The sequence below is a fragment of the Aulonocara stuartgranti genome, assembly GCF_965226115.1.
Source record: "Aulonocara stuartgranti genome assembly, chromosome: 23".
NCBI lineage: Eukaryota > Metazoa > Chordata > Actinopteri > Cichliformes > Cichlidae > Aulonocara > Aulonocara stuartgranti.
Window position 1 is genome coordinate 29727750 of NC_138958.1, and position 27963 is coordinate 29755712.

The 27963-nt window shown below is 40.9% G+C and overlaps 1 protein-coding gene across 4 annotated transcripts in view; it reads right to left on the bottom strand.

Annotated features, from left to right (window-relative positions):
* The window catches only part of LOC309699731 (uncharacterized protein), a 59506-nt gene extending 43312 nt beyond the window's left edge, over window positions 1-16194 (bottom strand). For all 4 annotated transcript variants that reach the window (XR_014274450.1, XR_014274451.1, XM_082522882.1 and 1 more), the window contains exon 1: window positions 15693-16194. Coding sequence is in view for 1 of the 4 variants with exons in the window: in XM_082522882.1 (XP_082379008.1) it covers window positions 15693-15734 (42 nt within the window). In the remaining 3 variants the exon portion in view is untranslated. The remainder of the gene's footprint in view (window positions 1-15692) is intronic.
* Window positions 16195-27963: the final 11769 nt, after the last annotated feature.

Sequence of the window (27963 nt, forward strand, 5' to 3'; positions counted from 1 at the left end):
GCAGCTAGAGCTGTTCCTTTGAAGCTGCTATCCTGATGAATAGGGACGAGAGCCTAAATTGCAATTTCAAAGGTCACCCAAATGCTGGACACAAAGTATCAGCAACATAATATTTGAAAATAAGTTTTACATATGCAACAGTTGTGCATATGTAAAATGGCTCCAAGAGACGGCACAATCACTGTTTCTGGCTCATCACACCGCAGTAATGAACAAATTGCATGAAGATTCACACTGTGGAAAAGTTATCTTTATCACAGATAAACCTGTGTCTACACAGCAACACAGCAAGACAGTTGGGCTCATGCTTCCTGATTTGATGCAAGAGGATGCAGGGACCAACTAGTCATCCAGAGTTTGCCAGTTTGTTTTATTCCAGTTCTTTCCTTTATTCTTTGTTTTATTATAATTTAGTGATGATGTTATTTTTGCAGTTAAATTGTCCTACTGCAGCAACTATGTCAATATACACTGAACAAAAATATAAATGCAACACTTTTGTTTTTGCTCCCATTCCCCATGGGATGGACGTAGAGACCTAAAATTCATTCCAGATACACAATATAACCATCCCTCCCAAACAGTGGTCACAAATCAGTCCAAATGTGTGGTAGTGGGCACATCTGCTATATTGAGATAATCCATCCCACCTCACAGGTGTGCCACATCAGGATGCTGATCTGACATCATGAGTAGTGCACAGGTGTACCTCAGACTGCCCACAACAAAAGGCCACCCTGGAATGTGCAGTTTTTTGCGCTATTGGGGGTCTGGGGACCCAGAACCGGTCAGTATCTGGTGTGACCACCATTTGCCTCATGCAGTGCAACACATCGTCGCATGGAGTCTATCAGATTGTCAATTGTGGCCTGTGGAATGTTGGTCCACTCCACTTCAATGGCTGTGCGAGGTTGTTGGATATTCGTGGGAACTGGTACACGCTGTCGTATACGCAGGTCAAGCACATCCCGAACATGCTCAATGGGTGACATGTCCGGTGAGTATGCTGGCCATGCAAGAACTGGGACATTCTCAGCTGCCATCTGCCCTGAACAATGTGAACCATGATTCATCCGTGAAGCGCACACCTCTCCAACGTGCCAGACGCCATCGAATGTGAGCATTTGCCCACACAAGTCTGTTACGGCGACGAGCTGGAGTCAGGTCAAGACCCCGATGAGGACGACGGGCATGCAGTTGAGCGTCCCTGAGACGGTTTCTGACAGTTTGTGCAGAAATTGTTTGATTGTGCAAACCAATTGTTCCAGCAGCTGTCTGGGTGGCTGGTCTCAGACGATCTTGGAGGTGAACCTGCTGGATGTGGAGGTCCTGGGCTGGTGTGGTTACACGAGGTCTGCGGTTGTGAGGCCGGTTGGATGTGCTGCCATATTCTCTGAAACGCCTGTGGAGACGGCTTATGGTTGAGAAATGAACATTCAATGCACGGGCGACAGATCTGGTTGACATTCCTGCTGTCAGCATGCCAATTGCACGCTCCCTCATTGCTTGTGGCATCTGTGGCATTTTGCTGTGAGACAAAACTGCACATTCCAGGGTGGCCTTTTGTTGTGGGCAGTCTGAGGTACACCTGTGCACTACTCATGATGTCAGATCAGCATCCTGATGTGGCACACCTGTGAGGTGGGATGGATTATCTCAATATAGCAGATGTGCCCACTACCACACATTTGGACTGATTTGTGACCACTGTTTGGGAGGGATGGTTATATTGTGTATCTGGAATGAATTTTAGGTCTCTACGTCCATCCCATGGGGAATGGGAGCAGTAACAAAGGTGTTGCGTTTATATTTTTGTTCAGTGTATGTGGATGAACTTCTGTTTCAGTGAGGTTCTGGTTGGACTCTGAACGTGAGCAGTTAATATGATTTCATTTTAATGTAAAATGCTTAGTGTGAAGAACCCACGGCAGACCCACCGACATTTCAGTGCTTTTCAGCATTATTTATTACAATGGCAGACACGGTTGCTGTACAAACCACAGCTGCAGCTCCCCTCTCACAGCTCAAAACTACAACAACAACACCACCGGACCAAGTTCAGTCTTTTAATCCAGTGAGGCGTGATTGCGGATGCCCTGCAGGTGCATTCGCCTACCCTGCAGCGGCATCACTAACCACACCCCACCACACTGTGAAACTGCAATTTTCGCTGATTCATCATATAATTACCAGTTTGATTCTGTTCAGTCTCAAACTGATAGCAGACCATTTTATATTGCTCTTATCACTTTATCACTTTGGCGACGGCATCTGACTGTGAGTGATCGCACACCTGATCCCCAACTTCGAAGCAACTGTTGCAAAGGCAACAACATCATATGTTCGTCCCACGGTGTCTCAATTATTTTTGATTGTATTACAATTTCCGACCAATGTTTTCCCTAGTGTGGCTATAGTATAATGGACTATGGAGGGAAGCTGGAGAACCCAGAGAGCACCCATGCAGACACATTAATTGGCCAGCTGGCTGTCAGGTAGGAAAAAAAAAAGGCGGTATCTGTGGTTTGGGACAGTTTTTAGGTGAGCTGAAAACTTCACCTTCACTCCCCTGGAAATGAAGAGGGAACGCGAGCATAGAAAGCTAACTGAGTAAACACTGAGCTCACTGTGTGGTCAAAGCTATAGAGCCCAGCGTACAGTAAAGAGGCAGTTTTCAATGAGCTTTTCCATAATTAGTCTTGTTCAGTTGTCCAGTTAAACTTGATCAATGCGATTGATAATTCCCATGTCGGAGTGGTCCTTCTGGCTGCTGTTCCCATGGCAACCATATTTCTAGCCAGTCATTAATGTCTGAGCTTATTCAAATCTTTGAAATGATGTGGACATTTACACATCAGAGGAACATAGCCAGAGAGAACCTGTTGCAGGTTCTTTTGTTCTGCTTTGTTTTGACAGTCCACAATGCTGGCTTAGTGATCCATGTCAGTGTGGGCATTTTGGGTTTGTCATGCTCTGTGCTCTCTAGCAATCTTTGTTCCTCTGACTCCTCTGACTGAAACAATATCTGTTTTTATATCTGGATATCTGCAAAATGTGAGTCATAATAGCTTTACAAAACTATTTAAGATCTTAAAAAAATAATCTGCTTTATAGTCTGTCCACATTTGGTTGAAATCACCTGGGTCCCATCAAAGATAAGCTGGTAAAGAATGGATGAATAAATAAAACGTGTCTCCTCTGAACTAGATGAAACAGGAATCAATAAAAAAGCTGATATAGAAAGGTGACAGCGTGCTGTGCCTGCCATGAAGAATGAATTCACATCATGTCCATCCTCTGACGGCTCCTCTTCCTCCATCAGTGATTTACACAAGCGCAACATGGATAAGCTGAAGAGGAGCACGGGCCGGGAACAGCAGCATAACAGTTTGACAGTCACTCGCTCCCTCCCTCCTCCTCTGCACCCATCCCGCCTCCCCTACACCCCCCTCCTCCACTCTGGTCATTCTCGGAGGAGTTGTCCCCTGCCCAGTGGCATGTGGATGTGTATAATGGAGATGGATGGTGGCTGGCTCTGCCACACCGTGGAACAGACGGACTCCTCCCTAAACGCCTGTCTGCCAGCCTCCATCAGTCTCCCTCCGACAGCCCACCGGAATAGAGCCCAGGCTTGATATTGGCCTGCTCAGGTGTGGGCGGCCACGAGTCTGTGCACTATTTCGGAAGACTGCCTTACTTCAAAAGTGCGCTATTAACATATTTAGTGGGAAAAGTTGTCTCCAAACATGGCTGACAATTACAGCTACTTTAGGAGAATGCTGTCAAGAATTTACAGAGCGTGTTTGGACGTTTTTGGCTCTTTCTGTACCGACTTCTTGTAAACATTTTCGAAGGGAAATCGAGTTACAAAATCAACAAGAAGTACTGCAGAAAAGCAACACACAGGTAAAAACTGGGTAGGCAGGTTACAGAGAACAGATTCCATAATTGTTTAGGGGGGTTGTAAAGCTATTGTCACTCCCCCTCCTGTGCCTTGCTTCTCCCTCTTCAGGTTCTCTCCTGGGCTTATAGCTGCCTCTCCTGGGCTTATAGCTGCGTAAGTGCTTAAACTGTGTGTGCATATGTGTGTGTGTATATGATTATGGGTGTCAAGAAAGGTTTTATTATGTCCTGGTTCCTTATATGTTTCCGCCTTTGTGTTCTGTCACTAAGTTAAGGTTCATGCCAGGTGCTGTGAAGCTGAGTCATGATATGGGCCAAGTACTGAGGCCCAGTCTTGTTTAATTAAGCTGCTGGATCAATAAACTCTTTGATTTCTCCTCTTTTTTTCCTGCCTGGGATACCATCTGTTCACTGTGACTCAAGCAAGACCAGTACAACCTTTCCTCGATCCTCTGAAATACCTATTAAAAATCCATTAAGGCAGCACTGGAAGATTTTAGAGTGTAAAATAAAGCATTTCAACCACAAGATAGACAAGGCCTAAAAACGCAACAATGATTGATTATCTTATCCAGCTATTAACCAGTATTGATCAGATACCACAAGAAGATGTAGACTTCTTCCAAAAAATTTAAGTTTCTCTTTGCAAAGTCTGCATTGACTCGTATTTAAATGTTCAACAGAACTGGCTTCAACAGTACAGACTGTTGCATTGTCTTAATTGCAGTTCACACTTGGCCCTGCTGTCCTAGAAGCCTTACTGCTAATAGTCACAGAACATGTTGTGCAACTCTTTACAGGAACTGAGAGTTCTGGTTATCGTCAAGAGTGAACAATAATATTGTTCATGTTGCTGAATGGATTCTGTCAGAAAAGTCTTTTAATGTCTTTATTCAACGATGACTGTTTCACAGGTTGTGAAACATTTGGGATGTGGGAAAACAGCTGCTGTTTATTACTGGATTGTTCTATTTCTCTTGCAATGGGAACAACTTGACAATAAAACGAGGTACATTCTGTGACTTCCTTGTTTCCTGTTTGATTTGGCACAGATTTTATGCTGGATGCAACCTTCCTGTTTATCTGGGCTTGCTTGGGACTGGCACTTGGAGTATGCCAGATTGCGACCCCTTAACCCTGTGTCCTTTTGGTCTTGATCTTTTTCACAGGCAATTGTGTTAACCATTACACCAGTGAGGCTGACTTTTCTCTGCATCTGCAGTGGTGACAGGCATGGCTGGAGGCATTTTTGTTCCTAGTTTCTCATGAACTAAATATCTGAGTACCAACTAGAAGGAATTTTGTAATATTTCCACCAACATCTCCTTGGGTTGCAATCAGATAGTCAAAAGACAGTAAAAAAAAAACAACCTTTGTCTTTTCCAAAACACTTTTCATCGACCTCGATGGAAAACATCATGGCATCAAGGAAAGTAGAAATTTGAAAGGGAGAGTGCAAGGTGCACTAGTCTACTTTATTATGCAGCCACAGATATTGCTGACATGTTTCCCATTTTGAGATACAAAAAGATGGACCACTAAAAGTGCCTATTTGACCCTATGTGGCTGAATGGTGTGTTCTTTTCAATGTTGTTGAAAGGAGAAACTGCATTATCTCCTATTTCGCGTTCTGTTGTCAACAATCCCTGTGAAAAGCTTTCAGCATGTTCAGTTCACTCCGTTTCTTAATCTTCTCGACCTCTTTGCACTCCCTGTGACTCTCAGATGCAACCACATTTGTTCTTGTAACAACATGCGTACATTTGAGAAATGCTAAGAATTTGGCATTATCTACTTGGTTACGAAGGAGAAAATATAGCATATTATTAACATTTCGTTATGCGTCATTGACAGTGACTCTAAAAATATTGTCTGTATGCATGAGTGTGGGTATGGACAGTTCCAGCTAAAGTACAGATAAAACATTTGTATATCGCTGTATATTTCATGCCTATTTAAGGAGGTTAATGTTAGCTTTCTTGTTATTAATGGTGTCAGTTTGCTCTTAAGAGGCATGTTAGTTTCCATGTCCACAAGTCCATGGGGGAAATTTGGGTCCAGATAACCCAAATTTCCTTATCAAGCAGTGCGCAGATGACCATGTGACTCCACTGACTAGTTCACGGAGACATGACACTAGTGCACGAACTACCCATGAGACTTTCAAACGAACTTTCTTTGAACATAGAGTGTATAATAACAGATCACTAAAGAATGAAGGTGTCTGTATTCATGCTATAGCAGAGCATAACCCCTGCTTAAGTGCTGACTCATGTAGTGTACATAAGAAAAACCAAAACCCTGTTGTGGACAAAAAAAAAAGGATGCAATAGTGGATTGAGAGTTATTAAAAAGACTACTGCAGGCTGGAAACCTAAAAAGTCAGCTCAAAATTCTGTAAAGTCATTTAGAGTTGAGGGAAGCTGTCGAACTGGGTGATCATTTGCTGCAGGTTAACTCCTGTCACGCTGGTTCCACTTAGTTATTTGTCAGTATATTGATTATGACCTTTTTAAGGGAACAGACCTGTTTTTTTAAAGATCCCGTTCAGCTGCAAACTGTTCAGTTCATTCATTAGATTCTTTGTCACCCACACTGCTGACTCCATGAAACAGTCACCAGAGAGGGAGAGAGCAATATTCCACTGTATCAGCCACAAAAGGTTTGTCGGATTGCTTATTGCTGTCGAGCACTTACCTGCCATTTACACGCTGATTCTGTTCATGTAATGAGATGTGAAGGTGGGTGGTGATCACTGGTGCTCCAGGTACGTGCTGCCTGTGCTTTAGCTACTAACTGACTGGCTAATTAGTCAACATTAGCTGCGAATGAAAGTACCAGCTGTTAAACATTATGAAGTCCAATTTGCATGTGTTTAGCTCATTGGAAAATCAGGCATGTTTGCGCGTTTCTTTTCGACATTGAAAAGGTTTTCAGACCTTTGTGGAGGAAAGACAGCAAGCAGATCTCTTTCAGCTGGACCACAGGGTACCGAATAAATGCTTTCACATATACTGAGCACCGGGGTGGGGGCAGGTTGAAAGGCATACTTGGCAATATAAGCTGTTGCTAACTGACATGCTTTAAAATAGAGATGGTTGAAGGCAAGTTTGAGCATGAAAAAGTGGATTATAACCCTTTGAATGCATTTGACAGCACAGATTGACAACATTTTTCTTAATAATATAATGAAAGGCCCTTGTGAGGATATTATGCATCTATTACTTTTTAAATGAGAGCTGCAGGAGGCTGAGGGGCTAATATATGTTGTGCCACCGTCTTTCATCAGCCTTGGACAAAAAAGACTTCATTTCATAGAAAACTTTCTATGAAAGTTTCTACCTGAGGTCAGAAAAAAAGGAGAGCTGTAAGTGAAAGTAGGCCTCAAATCTGGAGAGAAAAAAAGGAGGCATCACTGACTTATTAGACTGCTGGTCTTGGCACTGGAGTGAGACACAGGCCAATAAAAATGCCGTCTCTTCTGTGGGATTAACCCGGCGCTGATGGACCTGACAGGCTGTCTCTCGCTCTGGGATTCCCATTTTGGAGTAAAGCGAACTGGTTTCTGTGGCTATATTCAACCATCCTGGCTTATCACTCTTGGATACTCTCTACCCAAATAGGCCCTGCAGTGTTCACTGGTTGATGAGCAGACTCCCTGAAACAAAGAGCTGCTGCAGAGCAACCTGAGAAACTGTGACACTAATACAAACATTACAACCAAATGCTGTCACCCAGTTTAGTCAAGAGAACAGACTCAATGCAGTGGATTGCTTTGCTTTTGATGCTGTCGGTGTTTTAGTTCTTGGACAGGTCATCTTTAAAAAATATCTTTTCTTTTTCAAATATATGGACCTGGATTAGTCTTAAACCTGCATAAATATATATATTTATAGATATATATATATTTGGATTCTGGCTAACTTAGGGTTAGCATGCTGTCTGTGCAGATGCTCAGCTGCGCCTTTCGCTCACCTGACTTCCCTTGCTGTTACAGGTAAGAGTCACAGACATGTTTTGATTTTGTGCCATACATTTGTTACTTTACTTGGTAGCAAACATTGTGTTTATAGCTCCAGGTGCAGAAGCCTCCTTTGGCCCCTTTGTTATGATTTGTTATGATCTTAGCATTGCCTCTGTCATAATCTTTTTGCTGTAAATGCTAATTTTTTGATGCATTACAGGGAATCTTGGCCTGAGTGATAGCTTTATAGTTGGGCCATTACTGCTTTTTGGGCTGCGTTTACAGAAGTGCTGCTGCTTTGCCTTTTTTGCATCTTTTTGTGTCCATTTTGCATTGACTTTTTGTGACCTTCCGTGTGCTGTGATTATTTATGCACCCCTGGTTTAAGTTGCACAACAGTGTGAGTGTGTGTGACAGTGAATTGCACATGTGTACTGGTTTTTCAGGCCCTGTCCTCATCTGGCTTCCCATTCACTCACTGGTAAGCCACAGCTCTGACTTTTACAGTATGTGTACAATCGATTGTTCTTTTATGTGATATATTTTAAAAGGTTGTCAATAAATTGTTTGTTTTACACTGAACCTCTGTCTCAAGTACAACGGGCCTAAGTGCCTTCTTGACAATTGTTTCAAACTCGATATTCTCTGGGTGAAATTCCCAGGGTGCTGCTGTCAGGTTTGAGTGTGACATCATTGGTTTCTTGCACTTTTCCTTATTACTCTCCACCACCTCGTGCTGCCACAAAAGGAACTGAACTGCTGGAGCTGGTTCTCTACAGGGCCTGGTTACTGATTACCTGATCGAGCCCTAAATACACACTTTGTGAAAAAGAAAAGTTTTAAACCTCATCTGAAAAGTGCAGAGAGGTTTCTGTCTGCTCCCACTGAAGAGAGGCCTGAAAGCTGAATTCTCTGCCTCCCATCCTACTTTCAGAAACTGCAGGCCCCACAAGTAAACCAGCAGCCTGAGAGTGAAGTGCCTGATGATTCAACACTTTGTTGACTGCAGAAATGAATTTAGAATCCTTCTAATCACTTACAAAGAGCCAAAGAGGAGAAGCTAATATGGGAGAAATGTCAATGTCACTACTCTCATTGCAGCATTTTGGATTAAGTGAAGCTTTTCAGAGAGATTTTAAAGCAGCCTGGTAATGAATTACAATGAATTAGAAGGAACAAATGCATGAACTCCTTTTTCAGCATCACTCTGACACGGGATGTTTCACATTTTAGTGATATAAGTAAGCAGTCTGACATATTAGTTTACTGTGTGCACTGAAGGACATATCCTGGTCAAAAATGTTAATGGAGGCCAAGGTAATACCGGTATCTGGTTAGACACTATGTTTCTAAGATTTTAAGGACGAAATGTATTAACCCTGATTTTTTTTTTAAATTTAGTAGTTAATTGGATAATCCAAATTGTCACTAGGTGTGAATGTGCGAATGAATGTGAGTGCGAATGGTTGTCTGTCCCTGTGTGTTGGCCCTGTGACAGACTGGCGACCTGTCCAGGGTGTACCCTGCCTCTCGCCCTATAGGCTCCAGCGCCCCTCGCGACCCTGAAAAGGATAAGCGGAAGCGAATGGATGGATGGATGGATTAATTTAGTAGTACGAAGCTAGAGGTTATCCACGTGTTTAAGGCATCCTGTAGTTTGACTAGTTGATCTGTGCCATTTGGCTTCATCGATATACCTGAATAATGAAAATGTACATACAACTTTTGTTCCTTTATCCAATTCAGCGTTCTGGGGGGGGGGGGGGGGGGGCGTCCTGGAAAAATGAATCATGATCATTGTTAGAGTCAGACAAGCGCATTATGCAGAGTATGCTCATTGGTCAGCATTTAGTTACCTGGAAACTAAACCAATGAACATTTCCTTAATTTCACTGTCATAGCCACATCCCGGCTGTCACAAGGCTTGCCCAAGCCTGCCCAAGGCTTTAGAAGAGGACTTCAATAACCTGTGGGTGAGGTCACAGTGGCTGCATCCATCTTTTATACTGTTTATAATTACAACAGTGTCGGGACTGCCTGCTGCACATGTAGCAGAGTAGTACCACATGTGAGCAGAAAGAGGTGCGAATGAGCGTCTGTATGATAAGCTGCTGAGTAGTTTGTCAGATATGTCGCTGAAAAGTTGTCAAAGCATGACTGCATCATTTTTACTTTTTTATCCACCCACCCACCCACCCACGTCTTCCACTTACCCACTTCAGGGTCACATGGACTGTTGCAGCTGCCTTAGGATGAGAGGCAGGGCTCACCCTAGACAGCTCACCCAGAGCCTTCTTGCAGCTTGCTAACCACTGCACTGCCCGTTTGATACAGAATTTAAATGTATAGAATATCAATATGGGCTATTATATTATTTTATTTACTTCCTTCATCTTCTGCTGAAAGGCATTCTGAACTAAATACTAACTTATTTACAGTAATTTAAATATATTTCCGTTAGTTGTACATTTAGTGCACTTTTAACCTGCTACACCAGCTCTATCTTCGTACCACAGCAGTTGTGTAACTTTCTTTGTTTCCGTGCTGTGTGCTTGTGCAGCTGAGCTTTTAATTTCACGTTTTAGCACAGAATAAGGGATGAATCCATTTTCCAGTCTGCGAATGCATATTAACCTGTTCGTGGGCTAATGCATTAAACCTTGTTAATGCAAACATTGCTCAGCATTTCTGCCTCACGGATTTAACTCCCTTGCGCAAGTGGAGCGTGTCAGCTGCCGGAGGCCATGCGGGGACCGTGGTGTTTTAAGTTGTACCTCTCTGTCACACAGCCTCTGGATTGTATTGGAGTTCATACTGTGATCTCAATGTCAAAGCTCTTGTGGAAAATTGGCTTCACACAGTAATGGTCCTTAACTGGTGTTTCTGTATCATCCATCAAGAGCACAGAAACCGGCCTCAAAATGCATCATCATTTCTGCGGGGCACTGCTTTTCAACCAAATATGTGGCTTCCATGTTGCCTGTAGTTCACAGTGATAATGTGTCCCCTAAATGACACAGCCTTACAGTGAGTCATATTTTTTTCATGCTTACCGGGGGCTTAAATCCAGTGATATTGTTAATAGACAGCTGGATGCAGTATCATGGGTGTGTGGACTTCTGTTAGGAAAGTAGTTTTTGAGCTAAAAACATTATCGCCAATAAGCTGCCTGATCATTTAGACCTCAGCAGGAATTTCCAATCGTGTTTTTGGTTAAAAAACACATTCAGAGGGATCTATAAGATCAGGCTGCAACACTTTAAATGCCTCCCACGTGACTCCTGTGATTGGTTTGCATACTAAAATGTCCTCCATCAGGACTTAATGAACTTGCAGTAGCCAATCTGTTATTTTGACTGCATTTAATTCAGACTTGTGCTGTGTGGGAAGTGTTAGAGATCTGGCAACGTGTCTGTAAACATGACTTGTTCAGCCATACAATTCTGCTTATTTAGTGAATCTTAATTGAGTTTGTTAAATTAAAATCACCTAAATGGCATTTAAGTAGAGTGAAATGCCACAGAGTGCTTTAGCCTTTTTCTTTCATGGCTCTAAGAAACAGAGGTGTCAACATTTCAGGGGGGGGGGGGGGGGGGGGGGGGGACTCAACTACCTCCACTCTGAGCTCTTTAATACCTCTTCAAATTATGCATATTAAAACTTATATTTCAGACCCACGCAGCTACTTGATCACACTTTATTATTATGCTTCCACACTTGACAAATCAAGCTGTAGTTACATTTTTCTCTATATTTAACCTCTCACTCTTGTTTGCATTATACTGTATATAAAAACAACAACAACAACTTTCTTCGATTTTTCTTTCCTAATTGTGTAAAAATTTACAGTTTGAACCTTTGCGGCTCTAAACTTGTTAACTGATCTGTCACATTTCAGACAGCTTTGATGGGTTTCTCTTAAAAATCTTAAACTGTTAATTAAATTTGCTGTCCTATTTTTTTGTCATTTATTTTTAGTCTTATTCGTTGCAATGAGACAAACACATGCAACGTGAACATAAAACACTCAGTGCTATTACATGCGTTTTCTATCCAGAACTCACTGTTATAGTCTTTTAGGAGACTCCCAGTTCTGTCAGGAGAAAGCAAAAACAAACTAGATGGAAAACTGCCACAAAATAGAAAAATAACACCGTCAATGCAGAGGACAGGTTCCAAAGTAGAGATATACAGTACAAAAATATAAAAATATACTGTATTATATGCATAAGACAAGCTCGTTAGTGCTGCAGACTTTTAGCTGCACATTCATGATATGACTCTCCACAACATCTAAAAAGTGCTCTGTTTGATTGAAATCTGGTCAAGGTGGAGGTCATTTAAGTAAAGTCCTATTCAAGAAACCAATTGTTTGGAGCTTTGTTTCACTGTATGTTATCCTGCTGGAAATAGTCAGCAGAAGATGGGTATGCTGTGATGATAAAGTGAGGAACATGTTCCAAAAGAAAAAAAATACTCAGGTAGGCTGTGGTGTTTAAACAATGCTCAGTTGGTACTAAGAAGCACAAAGTGTGGCAAGAAAAATATCCCTCACACCATTCCACCACTATGACCAGTCTGCACCATTCATACAAGGTAGGATGGATGCTTTCACTTTTTTAAATACATGTTTCTGTCCCCACCATGTGAACACTGCAGCAGAAATCAAGACTGGAGTGGCACCTGGTGTGGTCTTCTGCTGCTGTACCCCATCTGATTGGCACAGTGTGCATTCAGAGATGCTCTTCTGCATATCTTAAATGTAGCAAGTGGTTATTTTAGTTACTTTTGCCTTACTATCAGCTCTCCTTTGACCTCTGACATTAACTAGATAATTTCTTCCAGAAAAATGCCACTCGGTGGAGATTTTCTCTTTTCTGAGTGGATAAGACGTTTCTTAGATACTAAGACCACCCCGTGTGACCTCAACAACCATGCCAGATTTCAAGTCACTTAAAGCCACCTTTCTTCCACATTCTGATGCTTGGTTTGAACTTAAACAGGTCATCTTGGCCATGTTTACATGTCTACATGCACTGAGTTGCTGCCATGTGATTTGGTGATTAAATATTTTCATTAATGAGCAACCAAACAGGTGTACCTAATGAAATTGCTTTTGAGTGTAGATATTCAATCAATCAATCAATCAATCTTTATTTATAAAGCACTTTTCATACAAAAAAAAAAAAATGTAGCACAAAGTGCTTTACATAGTTAAAAGCAGCCCACCCCACCCCCCAACTCACTCCCCACACTCTCATTAACATAAATGATGTGAATACACACATATCCCCCCCCCCCCCCCCCCCCACACACACACACACACACACACACATACACACACGCGCACACTTAAAGAGTAAAAATTGGGCTGGGTTCGCGTGAGCCAAGTGAGGAAACACTATAACAGGGAGCCGTCTGCACCGGGAGCCGGTCACAGACCGCAGCCTCCAGGCTGGGCACACAGCAGGAGGGAGGCCAAGGAGCCCCCCAGCCAGGCTGAGAGGACCCCCAGAGACCCAGCAGCCACAGTCGATCACAGCCCCGGTGCAGAGAGCGCCCTCTGAGGAAACACTGGAGATATGACACAATAGGATATATACAGGGTAAAATGATAAAATAAATAAGAACAGGATACAATATAAATATAAATATAAATAGAGTAAGAAGATTAAAAAATGAATAAGAATAAAATCAACAAATATTAGGTAAAGTCTAAATTAATAATAGAATAACAGGATAGAATAAATAAGCATAAAATAAATAAACGCTAAGTAAAAGCTAAATTAAAAAGGTGGGTCTTGAGCCTGTTCTTAAAAACATGTACGTTCTCTGCAGCCCTGAGCTCCTCCGGCAGGCTGTTCCACAGACGAGGACCATACCACTGAAACGCTGCCTCTCCGTGAGTATGTGTCCTGACTTTAGGGACAATTAAAAGGCCAGCACCAGAGGACCTCAGGGTCCGCGAGGGTTCGTATGGTAAAAGCAGATCTGAGAGATAAGAAGCCCCAAGACCATTAAGACATTTAAAAACCAATAAAAGAACTTTAAAATCGATCCTGAAACACACGGGGAGCCAATGCAGCGATTCTAAAACCGGTGTAATGTGGGCCCGCCCTCTGGTCTTCGTCAGCACACGAGCTGCCGAGTTTTGCAAGAGTTGTAAAGTTGAAATATTCTTCTTAGGAAGACCAGAGAGCAGGGCATTACAGTAATCAATGCGACTGGTAATAAAAGCATGCATCAGCATCTCCGTGTTGGCCCGAGAGAGAATAGGGCGGACTCTGGCTATATTTTTTAGATGATAAAATCCAATTTTGGTTACATGTTTAACATGTGGGATAAAACCAAGCTCAGAGTCAAAAATAACACCAAGGTTTTTCACTTGTAGCGAAGGACATAGTGAAAATGCCTGTAATTTAGACAAGAGTTTCTCTCTCTGAGCCTCGGGACCGACGATTAAAACTTCAGTTTTGTCCTGGTTAAGCTGTAAAAAGTTTTCTGCCATCCAAGATCGTATATCTAAGATACAGTTAAAAAGGGCATCCATTGGTCTGGTGTCATCAGGAGACACGGAGATGTACAGCTGCGTGTCATCAGCGTAACTGTGGAAGTTCACTCCATGCCTCCTGATGACACTGCCGAGAGGGAGCATATACAAATTAAACAGTACAGGGCCTAGAACTGACCCTTGAGGCACACCACGTCATTCTATGGATCTTAGAGGAGCATGTATCCATACTCACCATAAAAGTTCTGTCAGAGAGATAGGAAGTGAACCAGTTATGTACAGCACCAGAGAGGCCCACCATGTGTTTCAGTCTGTTTAAAAGAATAGCATGGTCTACTGTATCAAAGGCTGCGCTTAGATCCAGTAGCACCAGGACTGAGAGCTTTTGGGAGTCCCAGTTACATCTAAGATCATTTAAAACCTTTAGGAGAGCCGTCTCTGTGCTGTGGTTCACCCTAATGTTAATGTCAATATTAGATATTGATATAATTAGACTTATGAACAAATTCTAGATTCACATACAAGTCTGTGAAATTGTGCTATTAAACAGAGCAGGAGTGGTTATTGACATTTAGTTGGTCATGTTGAACAGTAAATGAAGACAGCGTACACAAAACAACTGCAAAACCTAAGAACAAAAAATGCTGGCAATGCTGGTTTAGGTTTGACTTTGGCCTAAAATAATGCACTATTGACATGCCTACTTTATAGATATATGTATTTACAGATGTATTTGACAGAATAGGGTAACTTAAAAAACACAGGACAGATTTAAAGGGTCAAACATCAACGTGAATGAAGGTTGCTCTGAAATCTGTGAGTTTTTTGGATAGTTGTTAACATGTGCCTCTGCCTCACTGTGTTGATTAGGGATGGGTATCGTTTAGGTTTTATCCGATACCGGTGCCAAATCGGTACTTTTGAAACGGTGCCGGTGCTCAAACGGTGCTCAAACCGGTGCTTAAAGAATGGAGAACACAAAATTGGTCCAAAAACCTCTCATGTTCAGCTGTTTTTTGTAAAAATATAACAATGTTAGCCTTTTCTGCAGCTATGGGGCATATATGGTATCACTCTTGGCTGGAAGCAGTGCTTAAACAATGGAAAAAACACAAACTTTGTCCTAAACCTCTCATGTTTAACTGTTTTCCACTTTTTCTTTGGTCATTTTAGCCTTTTTAGCCAGGGTGAAGGGAGCATCTGCCATCAAACAAGAAGACAGCCGCATGTAGCTATGATGATGTTTGCTAGTTCACCTTACATGCATTAATGTAATAACGTGGTTAGCCTACTCAACGTAAATTAGCTACTCACGCAGAGAAGAACGGCTGTTGCTGCATCATCATCCGTCATCATTTCTGCTACACTGGCAGGGCTAGGGGCCAGGACTCTCCTCTTCGTGTTTTTGGGGGATGTTGCATAACAGGCAACCCACCCGCAGTAGATGTGCTCGGTGTGAGGTCTCGCAGCAAGCTATCAAATACGGCGCATTTCTGGGCTTTTAAAAAAAACGCTATGCGTCGCCAGGTGTTTCATCGGATTTGAGGTGTTACCTCCTTTGACAGTATCACAGTATCAGCTTAAAGCACTTGTTGCAGGCTGCTGAGTTTGCATATTTTGCTATGAAGTACAGCCAGACTTTTGACCGCTTCGCCTTGGACATTTTTAATCTGTAGCTCTGCTCTAACAGAACATACGTACCTGGCCCCGCCTACTATCCTCGGAAACGTAAAATGATTGGCTAGAATCTAAAGTGTATCACAGCTCAGGAAAAAAAAGCACCGAAATAAAGCACCGAAATGTGTGCTGCTTTTCGGTCTGGTTACTACCGTTTATGTCAGAACCGGTGCCATCATGGCACCGGACACCGGTACCCATCCCTAGTGTTGATTAGACATACAAGTGCACCGTGATTCACAAAAAAACCCTTTTTTCTCTTTCATTGCAACAGTGCTGCAATGACCAAAATGCAGCCAGAGGCCAGATATGACAAACGGAACTTGTGAGCAAGTAGGGGAGATTACACTGGTTTCTAAACTCTCCATGGGGACAACGTTAAGCAGATCCAATGGATGAAGTAATTCAATTTGAGCCCCTGAATAATAGCATCATTTGCAATAGAATTAGCATCTGCCACTATCAATCAGCATGGGAAAAGACTAACACAAGCTGCACCCACCAAGGACACAGGCTTTCTGTAAAATTCACCTCCTTTATTAAGTTAACTTGGCATGAGTCACCTGACATAACAGAAGCAATGTGCAAGAATTTATGTGGATTTAAAAAGATGAATGTGTTTTTCAGACTTTTGTATGTATGTATGTATATACATTTTTAGAATTGATGTTGGTTGTTGTTTAAGTTGTGTATAAAACCCCGAAGCCTCAGCCTATGATTGCATGAAGCCCTGAGCTGTAAATTTAGAATAAAAGAAACACGGGCCTAATGCTGGGGGGTCCCAAGTAGCATGCTTCGGTACTCTTTGGCCAGTGCTTGGTGTGTCCACTACTAAAGATTGAATTATAGTTTGGGCCAGGCACAAAGACAAGCTGAGCTACAGTCCTGGAAGATAAGCTGATCTCACTGCAAGCCCATTTCAGCCAGTGCCTAAGGTACTCTTTCACACTTTCAATGGATAAATCTCTTATATGGTTGTTAAGCTGTTTTAGCCTGCCCATATATTTACTGTGGATATGCAAGCCACTTTGAAACGCATCTCCAAGTCTGTACTTGTGACATTCCTGGGTCTGTTGACCCAGCGTTTTGAGTTTTAGTTTATTTGGATGTTATGTTTAAGTTCTTTAGGGTAGCTAAGTTAATTTGTTTATTAGTTTCTCTTTGTGTTTTCTACCCCTGTATTTAGGTTTCCCTCTCCCTGTCAAGTTTATATTGCCTTGTCTACGTCTCATGTTTCCTGTTTTATTTTGAAGGTCAGTGTCCTATGTCAGTGTAGTCAGCTTTAGGTCGGCCCCCCGAACTAATGAACTGTGGACTTTTGTGCCGTCACCCTTCGGGTCGGCCCCCTGAAAGGTTTAAGAACTGTCTCCTGAGCTTCAGTGCCTTTCATAGACTTTTGTTTTGCACTTTTTTGTTAGACTTTTGCTCTGGCTTTGGTCAGTTTCAGAAAATTCTTCTTTTTAACTTTGTACTTTTTCTAACATTTTTAACAATCTATCAATTATTTTTAAACTTTATTGAGTATTTAATGCTCACATTCCCACACTAGCTGCAAAGAGGTGCGACAGCTTTGACTTTATTCTGCTGCATGTTCTGCAAATGACACACTGACACATGGAAGGACACACAGTACAGTGAGATGACCAAAGTTTAGCTGGATTGACACAGACAAATTCTAATCAGTGCAAAATACTTTTAGACTTCTGCTTTCTTGGTTTCATTGGTTGACTCTCTTGTCATGATGTGTTGTAAATCTGACTTTCCTAATGGCCTGTGCATAGATGCTGGTTTTCAAATCATCTGGCTTGATAGCTAAATAACAGTGTGGGTTTATCGTCGGTATTTATTGTGTAAAATTTGGTTTTTCTTTAAAGCAGTGCACCACTGTGGAAGAGTATGTGTGCAGACTATGAAGCTGAAACTTATTTTTGTGGACTATAATGAAAAATTAAACCAGAATTAAATCTGATCTAGAAATATGTAGATCCATATGCTGTGGCGACCTCTTGGGAAATATGGGTCTAGTTAAAAGTACCTTCAGTTTATATGGATCTTTTTCATATGGGTGTGTAGTGTACTGCATTCACCTCATGACTTCTTCCATTTTTTCTTGGTAATTTTGAACATAATTAGCAAAACAAGAAGAAAAAAGAATTAAAATGCACATTTCCACCTGAGATTTATCAGTATATAATTAATTTACATATATTATTTATGACAGGGAAGTGCAAAAACAAAAAAATGGTGGCGGTCACTGTCCTGGGTGCTTTATTTGTTTCTGGGGTTTTTTGTTTTTTTTCAACAATAAATTATGATGGGTCATTAAACATTTCCTATTTTCCAAATTAACCTTATCAAAAATAGTCAGTAATTACTGTCAGCAATGCCAACATCAGTTACACATGCCGCATAAATGAATCATTTAGCTCTTGATTCATTTTATTGCTGCGACTAATTATATACATACAGAAAAAGTAAAAAGTAGATAAACATGTCAAATTAAAAAGTGTTGGCACCCACTAACCTGAGAATACACATTTCTTCCTACTGAGTGATGGTTGATTGTTGAAGGGTTTTGCTGACCGATCTCTAGGCCTGTGTGACTGTGGGCAAACTCATTAAACCTGATGAATTTAAACTCTAAGATATTAATTACTAACCATGCTTTCTACTCCCATAACTCTTAAATCCCTAACAATTTACCTCCAACCCATCCCGTTGGGTTTGCCTTGGCAAGCATTGGTGTCTTATTCAGCACATCATTTCATGCTGCTTTTTTAATGGTTGCTTTGTGGAAAAGGGTTGTAGTAACAGTCCTGACATTGATGTTGTCAGTGACTGTCTTTGGTAATACTGTAGACCACCATGTTTTGGAGGCAGAGCCAAAGGTCTGCCTTGGAAGAGGGGTTTTTGCTCAGTTGTCATTGGCTAGAAGGAAATGAGTCACGTGACAACAGTGAGCCCCAAATACTTTATTCATTTGTCTTGATCAAGAATAAACTTTAAAGTCAGTACAGGAGAACAAACTTACACAGCAGTCAGCTCAGTATTAATTACTCCACTGACTGTGCTGTCACTTTCAAGCAACGATGGCCCATTTTTCCTACAGTGCTTCCATGATCTGTTTCACATGCCTCTGTGAGTGTCACGGTTTGCCGGGGCAAGCCGTGTGGAATATGAATTAGGACCCAAAATGCGGCAGCTCTGGTGCAGATGAGTGTTTGACAACCGAAAATACAAACAGCAATGGTGTGGGTACCATGAAACAGGAAAACCTAAACTGGGTAGAACTAATAACACAAACCAGAAACGAGGATGCAGGGAGGTCCGGGGGAAATACATACGGGAAGACGCAGGGAGACCGAGGGGAAACAACACAGACGAACCAGCGATTACTAAGACAGAAAATACAACTTAAATACACTCAGAACACAGGGAGATTACACACAGGTGGGAGACACAGCTGGGAGTGATTAACATGACGAGACCAGGGAGGCAAACTGAAAACACTCACATAAGACGCAGACCTTCACAATAAAACAGGAACACACGGGGGGGAACAGGGTAAACACCAATTAGAGGAGAACAGAACCAAAATCTCGAAGAGAAAACACAAAACGCTGGGTCAAAAGGACCCAGGATCATGACAGTGAGGATGCTATCATCTGTTCAGCATTTTTAGAGGGTTGAGTTTCCTGTCCCTCGGGCGAAGTCTCAATGTGATTTCAGCTAAATTGAAAATTCCTCACCCGGCTCTATAAATTGGTACCCTTTCAGTGGTAAAAATTGGACAAATTAGATGGTGCTGGCTGCATTCAAAAAAGCAGGAGACATGTTTCTTTGTACAGAACTTATTTCATTGCGGAGAATGCAGAGTTGACAGACGTCGCTGCACAAGGCCATTATTAGTGTCACTTGCCAAGAGAATGTACTGCTGAGCATTGAAAGCTTGTGTTTTCTCTGCTTGCCTTTGAATTAAATAAAAACTAAAAAGCAAGTAACCCACGCTCTGGTTTTTGTCTGAGCCATTGAGATTTCACATTTTTCTCAGCATACTAACTCTCAAAATGACTTTGTAAACTGGACCAAATTGCTGGACAACTGGTTATAAAATCTTAGTGCTGGAGCAAAGATGGTTATTTGTAATTTCTAATTTAATAAAGGAAGAAATAAGACAAAGGAGGGGAGATGAGAAATGCTGGTGCACACCTTTTCTGTCTGAGCTCAAGTATTGTTTGCTGTGAAGTGTCACAATGTGATTTTCTGAGGCTTAACATCTTCTTTGATCTATTATCAGTAGCTTTTATAGCTGCTACAAAGAGAAGCCACACAGCGCCTTTTAAAAAAATCTACTGCACTGTCAGAAATGAAGTGAAAATCAAGACATGCTTGGGGAAAAAAAAGGGTTTCATATTCTTCTTCTTTTGTGCAGTTGCTGTCACAAGACAGGACTGTGCTTGCCTGTGTGAGGGCATCCATTAAGGGCAGGCTGTGTTGTCTTATTCTCTGAAGAAAAGACAGTGTTGTGCAGAAGCTTGCTGTGAGATGACCGGGTCAACCTTATCACTGACCGAAGCTGGCAAAACGTCAAAACATCCCCCTGCAATCCGCTTAGGAGAAGGAGGATCAGCACTTGTAAAATGACTGGCACTGCCTTTAGCAAGGTTTTTTAGGACTCAGCAAAAGGCAGCTTACTAAAAACAACTGATGTTCAAAGGAGTTAATCAGCCCTGACAGAGGTTTGAAGATTTCTAAATTCATTAACTGTTTTCAGTAGAGTACACGTAGAAAGTTTCCACTTTCTGTAAAAAAAATTTCTAAAAGCTAAAATTGCGAGCAAATTCAAAAATGGACAGATTGTGGAGCCCAGTGGGGAGTCCAAAGGCTTGTTGAGTGGTCTATCTAACGGTGACCTCTTCTTGACTGGCCTCTTGTGTCAAAGGAAAAAAAAATGCTTACAAAGTGCCTCATGGCTAAAACTTCTCCAGCCTTGTATGAATAATTCAGAGTTTTCTGGGAGTGAAATAGTAAAATACTTCTTTCTTGCTTTTACCTCATCATTTTGTTCCACCTGCCAGTCAAAACTCATCCTGGCTGACACCTTTTCAGCCTTTTGCTATGGCACGAATTAGATCAACCATGAACAGAGGCATGGCTAAATAAAAAAAGTACAGCCTCTGGGTGAAACACTTGCCAGGTCTCTTGGAGAGCGATCTGACAATGAGGCTTCCAAATCCAGAGGGCTGTTATTTATTTATTTGCTGAGGACGTACGCAGACTATGTGAACAGGAGAAGCTCTTAGCTTTGTATTTCAATTTGTGGTAATACAGATTGGACAATTTGCTGTCACAGAACAACATGTTGAGTTGGTTGTCTGAAAGAGTTCTGCTCCTTTTCACCTTTGAGGTGTTTGAATAGTTTATTTTCTTTCATGTTTAGAGCTCCTTCAATAGGAATCCTTGCTGAATACATATTTCATATTTCTGATATTATGGAGGAAAAAGAAGTCCTTCATACTCATAAATGAAAAGATCAAAGAAACTTTTCATTCATTCATTCAAATGAAAGACAAAAGATGGGCAGGCCTCACACTGAGGCACTAATCACAGGGGTGTAACATGCATGTGTTCACAGTGAGCCTGACGAAGCAAAACAAAACAGACACATGACAATCTGTTTCTGTGCTGATTGTCAACAAAGCTGTGCCGTGTTGTTCCCCAAAGTCTTCCCTCTAGTTGCACTGCTTACTGATGACTCCCTGGAGTGCAAAGTTTGGTCTGTGTTACTCTGGAGCAATATGGCTCGTGGCAAAAAACACTGCAAGTGTTACAAGCTGGGGTTTGGGTACAAAAAATGAGCTTGTGTAACTAAATACCAAAATCCCATCAAAATCAAATTTGTCAAATCTGAAAATAGACATAATTAAAAAAGCACCACAAAGTAAAGTGATCTCGTTCCTTTCATCATACAGACATCTATTTCCATCCATCCTTTATATTGCCATGTCGTAGCCACAGTCTGCCATTGTTGCTGAAAGCTGCACTTGTTTCATATTCATTGGAAACTATAGCTGTCTATTTTATGGGAGTGGCAATTTCCCTTTAACAGGAGTGGTTTGTGGATGTACATTGTAGAAACTGATAGGAGACAGCATGTGAGGTAAGCTGCTACTTGTAGAAAAACTAACACAAAAACCGTCCACGTTTTGATAATGCAAATTGAAGGCAATTGTGTGTTAATGAATAATTAGCTACAACAAACTCAAGGCTCAAGGACCTGCACTTTTTTAAACCTCCCAAATACTCCAAGTAGTTATATCAACCTGTTTGTTTAGGGGGCAGGGATAGCTCAGTAGGTAAAGTGGTCGCCCCATGATCGGAAGGTCGGCGGTTCGAATCCACTTAACGGCTACCCTGAGGTACCCCTGAGCAAGGTACCGTCCCTACACACTGCTCCCCGGGCGCCTGCTTAGTGGGCTGCCCACTGCTTCACTGAGTGAATGGGTCAAATGCAGAGAAAAACAAGTAATTTCCCCATGGGGATCAATAAAGTATCCATTATTATTATTATTATTATTAACCTCCCATTGCATAAACCACTCTGAGGAGTTAATAGGACTCAAGCTAATTGCTTGAACATGGATACTTGTTGAATGTTATTTCATTAATGTTTTAGCTGCATTTCAGTGGCAGCTTAAAATCTCTGTGACCCTAATGTTCAGGTCTGTTGCCTACACCCTTAAAGGGGTTTATTTGACTTTTGTAAATGTTTTATTAAAATTGAATTCGTTTTTGTGGGCTGATAAATAAATCTTTTGTCAGAGTCCTTGAGTTATTTCAGAACTCGTTTTGGCCAACAGAGAAGAACTGGTTACCTCCATAATTCTGATATGAAATGACTTGCTGTGCAAAAGCTGCTAGAAATGTTGTTTATGCATAAATATGTTATGGTCTGAGTCTTGTCTGTCTGGGTGGGTTATATCCTGTAGTACTTCAGCTCAGAGGATTCAAGAGCTTTCATAATCCAGCAATGATTTTGTGAAAGTAGCAGACTGATTAGTATGCTAGTGGCACAGCTTCAGGGACGGTAATGTAGGTTTTAGTCAGTTATCCAACCACTTTGGTCCAGGCTGAAATTTCCCAGCAACTATTAATGTTTTTGTTTTTTTTAAATGTCCTTTAATAGCTGCCTTTCTTGAGATGTACTAGAGATATTTAAGCGAACATCAGAATGAACTGTTGCACTTTGTTGATTGTCTGAATTGCAATCTAGTCCCACCATTATGTAAGAATTTCATTTTGTGTAATGCGATCACAGCAGTCATTTGTTTCCACTGTATTAAAAACCATAGTACAGAAGTGTTCCTGAAACAAAGCAGCTCACAGGAGTGGGAGCAAAAAGGTTTAAGAGAAGTCATAAACAAACAGAAGCAGAAAGCTAGAGTTCAGCACTCATCTTAGACTAAATTTGAATCCTACTTTTACTCATTGTTTGCTTTCTCAAATCATATTAAGTATAACTGGATCCTCAACATATCCGAAAGCTCAGTTTTTGAGGCTTAAAAAAAGAAAAAGAAAACAAAAAAACAAAATGATTAAAAAACAAACTATTTATGAGTTCCTTTTTTGTAGGTTACTGTACTTAACTATTCACTGGTTAGTGCTAATTAGAAAAAGGCAGTAAGCTAACATACGAAACTAAGATAATAAAAGAAGTATAAATTATTCTTACTATGTGCCCATAGTCATTTTTTCCCCATATTTCCATACAAAACTTTTATGGTGAACATGCTTAACATTAAGTAGCACTAACGTGCTAAACATCAACACCTTAGCAAAAAAGGTTTTGAGCAAGTAAAGACAAAACAAGGAGATACAAGTGCTACCTTTCTCCAAATAATGTTGCACTGATCAGATAGCAAACTATTTGCTGAATCATTATTTGCTGGTCTGGAGCATTCAAGTTTGTGTTAGCTCAATGCCACAAGCTTCCCAGGAATGAGAAATTCAGTTTAAAGTCAGACTGTATAATACTCACAGGAGTGAATCCCAGAGTTACATCTCAGGATCTACAGGCTTCAGTTAGGATGTTAAAAGTTAAAATTCATGACAGTACATTTAGAAAAAGACAGAACAATTGTGGCTTGTATTTAAAAAGTTCTCTGGAGAAAATCTCATCTCTCTGAAAATGCTTTGGTTTCCAAAGTTGCATTTGAACAAATCAGAAGATAAAGGGGACAACACCAAAGTGGAGAAAACACCTCAAACCAACTGTGAAGCACGGTGGTGATCTGGGCTTTTTGCACTCACAGGACCTCGACACTTTGCATTTGTTGAATTTACCATGAACTCCTCTGTACACCAAAGTCATTTAGAGTCAAATGTGAGGCTGTTTGTCAAATAACTAAATCTTGGCTGAAACTAAATCATTGAGCAGGACAATGATCTCAAGCACAGCAGCAAATCTACAACAGAATAGCTGAAAAAAAAAAGGATCAAAGTGTTGCAACAGCCCAGTCAAAGTCTAGACCTCAACCTGACTGAAAAGCTGTGCATAAATGAATGATCGGAAACCTCACTGAACTGAAGGAACACTGGGAAGAGAAAAAGAATGTGCGACAAAGGCTCCACAGTGATATGAGAGGCCGATAAAGTCTTACAGAAAACCATTACTTCCAGTTATTGCTGCTAAAAGTGGTTCTACTAGCTGCTGAGTGGAGCATACTTAGTTTTTCAAATGACTATATCATAATAGGTTTCATTTAAACATATTCTGAAACAAATTCGCATCTATACAAATATAGATATAAATTTGTAAGGGCTTAATATAGAATGTGTCCATATTTTGGCATTTATTCCCTAAGATGCAAAATGTATTCAGTACATTTCAGCGTACTGCTTTTAGCAGATGACTTTGCCCAGTGTAAAAAGTGCTTGCTTTTCCTTGGATGTTCATATTATTCAGAAAAATTCCAATTTTGCATTTGTAACAGAAAAATTGAAATTGGTAATTATGGTAGCTCCAATAGGACTGCTGTGGCCAAAGTGCAGGTACACAGAGTTGCTAGCATGGCTGCAGACTCTCTTATTTTCTGTGCTTTATCTATAAAACTCTCTGAGGACATGCCTGTACGAACCAGCTGTAGCACAGAATGACAAATCAGTGTTAATACAAAAAGTATTTACTGTGGCAGGTGTTCTTGTTGTCTTTTCAGCAAGCCGTTTTTTTTTTTCTTTTCTGTGTGAGGAAAATCTTCAAACATGACTCAAAGGAAGATGTAAAAAGCAGATCAGCACTAATATCATATTTCTCTGCCTCTAAATAAAAGCTTGAAAGCAGTTCTCAGCCACAGTGCAGAGATACTTGGATGACGCTTTCTTGTAAAATGAGGTTTGTAATTACCAGTGTCGCTGTGCCCTGGGGCACAAATGACACGCTAATTATAAATAATTGGAGCTATGCAGATTGAATAACTTGGCAAAAACAAGTGCCCTTGTTTATAGTAACAATATGAGAGTCAACCGTCCATCTCATTACATTGCCAGTCAACTTGGGGAAATTGGCCAGGTATTGTGGAACCTGTGATGGTGTGCAAATGCATTTTCATTACCAGTTTTGACCTGTGCAGACTGGGGTCATGGATGAGCACCGTTGTGATTTGGTGCTTTTTGCTCAAGGACATTGAAGCATCATGTTTGTTAAAAAGAGTAATCAAACTCCGCTTTCCTGCACAACCTTGATTAGCTACGTTGTTTATTTTCTCTCAGCATTTTTTTTAAATATTAAATGGAAAAAAGCTCTAGATAATGCGTGTTTTAAATCCAAAATGTGAGTTTGGCTTTAAGTTAGAGCTGCAGGTAAATGTCAAAACACCAGATTAATATTAAAACTACTCTCTAAAAAGAAATCGGCACATTTCACATCTGAATCAAAATAAATGCCCATATGCATTTATTTTGGCACTTATGGGAGTGAAAGGAAATCCATCTGTAGCAGAATTAATGTGTTATTTTTGTAATCTTAGCCTAGATTTGCGAACATGAGCACCAGAGCCAAGAAATCATCAAAAGGAAAAAACTGGAGCTCCTCTTCTGTGCTGTCAGAGGAAGGAAGGCAGACCAACTTTTGTGGATACAGTGAATTCGCCAGAGGAGATCTTACAGGGATGCAAGCACACTTTCTGTCTTAAAAAAAGAAGAGGTGGTGGTATAATTAAAGAAAGCTCATTTGAATGAGAAGAGTTCAAAACATTCAGGGGGTTCATAAAGTCAATCTGTGACTCATCGGCTCTCATGGATGAAGCTCAGATTTTTCTTTTTTCCAAGGAAAAGAATGCAGATTCAGCTTTGCAAAACAGAAGCTTTTTTCACAGGTCAAATAACAGAAAATTAAAAAAGACATCTGAGTTTTTGGGCCATGCTGATGTTTCTCCCTTTGAAGGATATCGTTGAGCTGTTACATAATTGATTCTGAGTGTTTCCTATATTAAAAAATGCCATCCTTTGTAAGTGGCGCAACTTTGAGAGCATCAAACCTTATTTTCAAATCAGTGTTAAAGTTCATTATTCCCAACTGTACCATCATATGATCATTATAAGGTGTATATAATATATGCTCGCCAGACACTTTATTGGGTATGCCTTGCTAGTACTGGGTTGGACCCCTATTTTTGCCATCAAAGCTGCTTTAATACTTCATGGCACAGATTCAACAAGGTGCTGGAAACATTCCTCAGAGATTTTGTTCCATATTGATATGACAGCATCTCAAAGTTTTGCAGATTCGTCTGCTGCACATCCAGCATGAGAATCTCCTGTTCCACCACATTCCAAGGGTGCTTCTTTGGATTAAGATCATGTGACTGTGGAGGACATGAGACCACAGTAAAAGGTTCAAGAAAGCCGTTTGAGATGATCTGAGCTTGGTGACGTGGCGATCCCCTGGAGTCAGAAGATGGGTACATCTACTAAGGGTCCCACAATGTGTCAAGAAAATATCACCCACACCATTACACCACCACCATCAGCCTGAAGCACAGTTTCACGTTGTTGGGTTTTTTTTTTTACACCAGATTCTCGCCCTACTATCTGATTGTTGTAGGAGAAATTAGAGACATCACCCCAGGCATCACCTTTCCAATTGTCTGTTATCCCATTTTGCTGAGCCCATGTGATGCTCTTCTGTATTCCTTGGTTGTAATGAATGGTTATTTTAGTTACTGTTGCTGTCCTATCAGCTCTTGTCTGACCTTTGGCATCAACGAGGTATTTTCCTCCAGAATCACACTGGTATTTTCCCTTTTTCCAGAAAATTCCAATACATTTGCAGTTTCTGGAATAGAAATTTCTGTCAGATCCAGCCCATCTGTCACTAACAACCATGCAACCTTCAAATCTCTTACATAACCTTTTTTCCCCACTGTAGGATTGTGATTGTATGTTAAACTTGGACTTGATTTATCAGAGAATGTGTAACAGTATAAAGGAAATGTTTTCAGAAACCTGTGACTTTCATTCAGTGCACACTATGTGTCTTCCTTTAAGATATGTGTTAATCGTATGTTCCTACATCTAAAACTTAAATCACATTAAAGTTAATTATACCGACTCAGAAAAGTGGGTTGTTTCTTATCTCATGAAAAGCTGACTTTTTGGAGTTGCATGCATAGCTAAACAGGACTTTTTGACCTTGTAGGCACAGCACCCTTTGAATGATTAGTTGCCTGAAGTTATGTTAAAAGCATTTAAGTTCATTTATAAAAAAGCTTACACTTTTTACTGAGTTTCATTAATTGCTTACAAGTTGTCTCATGTGGTAGTCTCTATTCTCCAGGCTGGTGCCGTCTGTGGTTTGTGAAGTCCCTGAAAACTTAGAGCCATTAGTATTTTTCTAATTTAAATATTCATG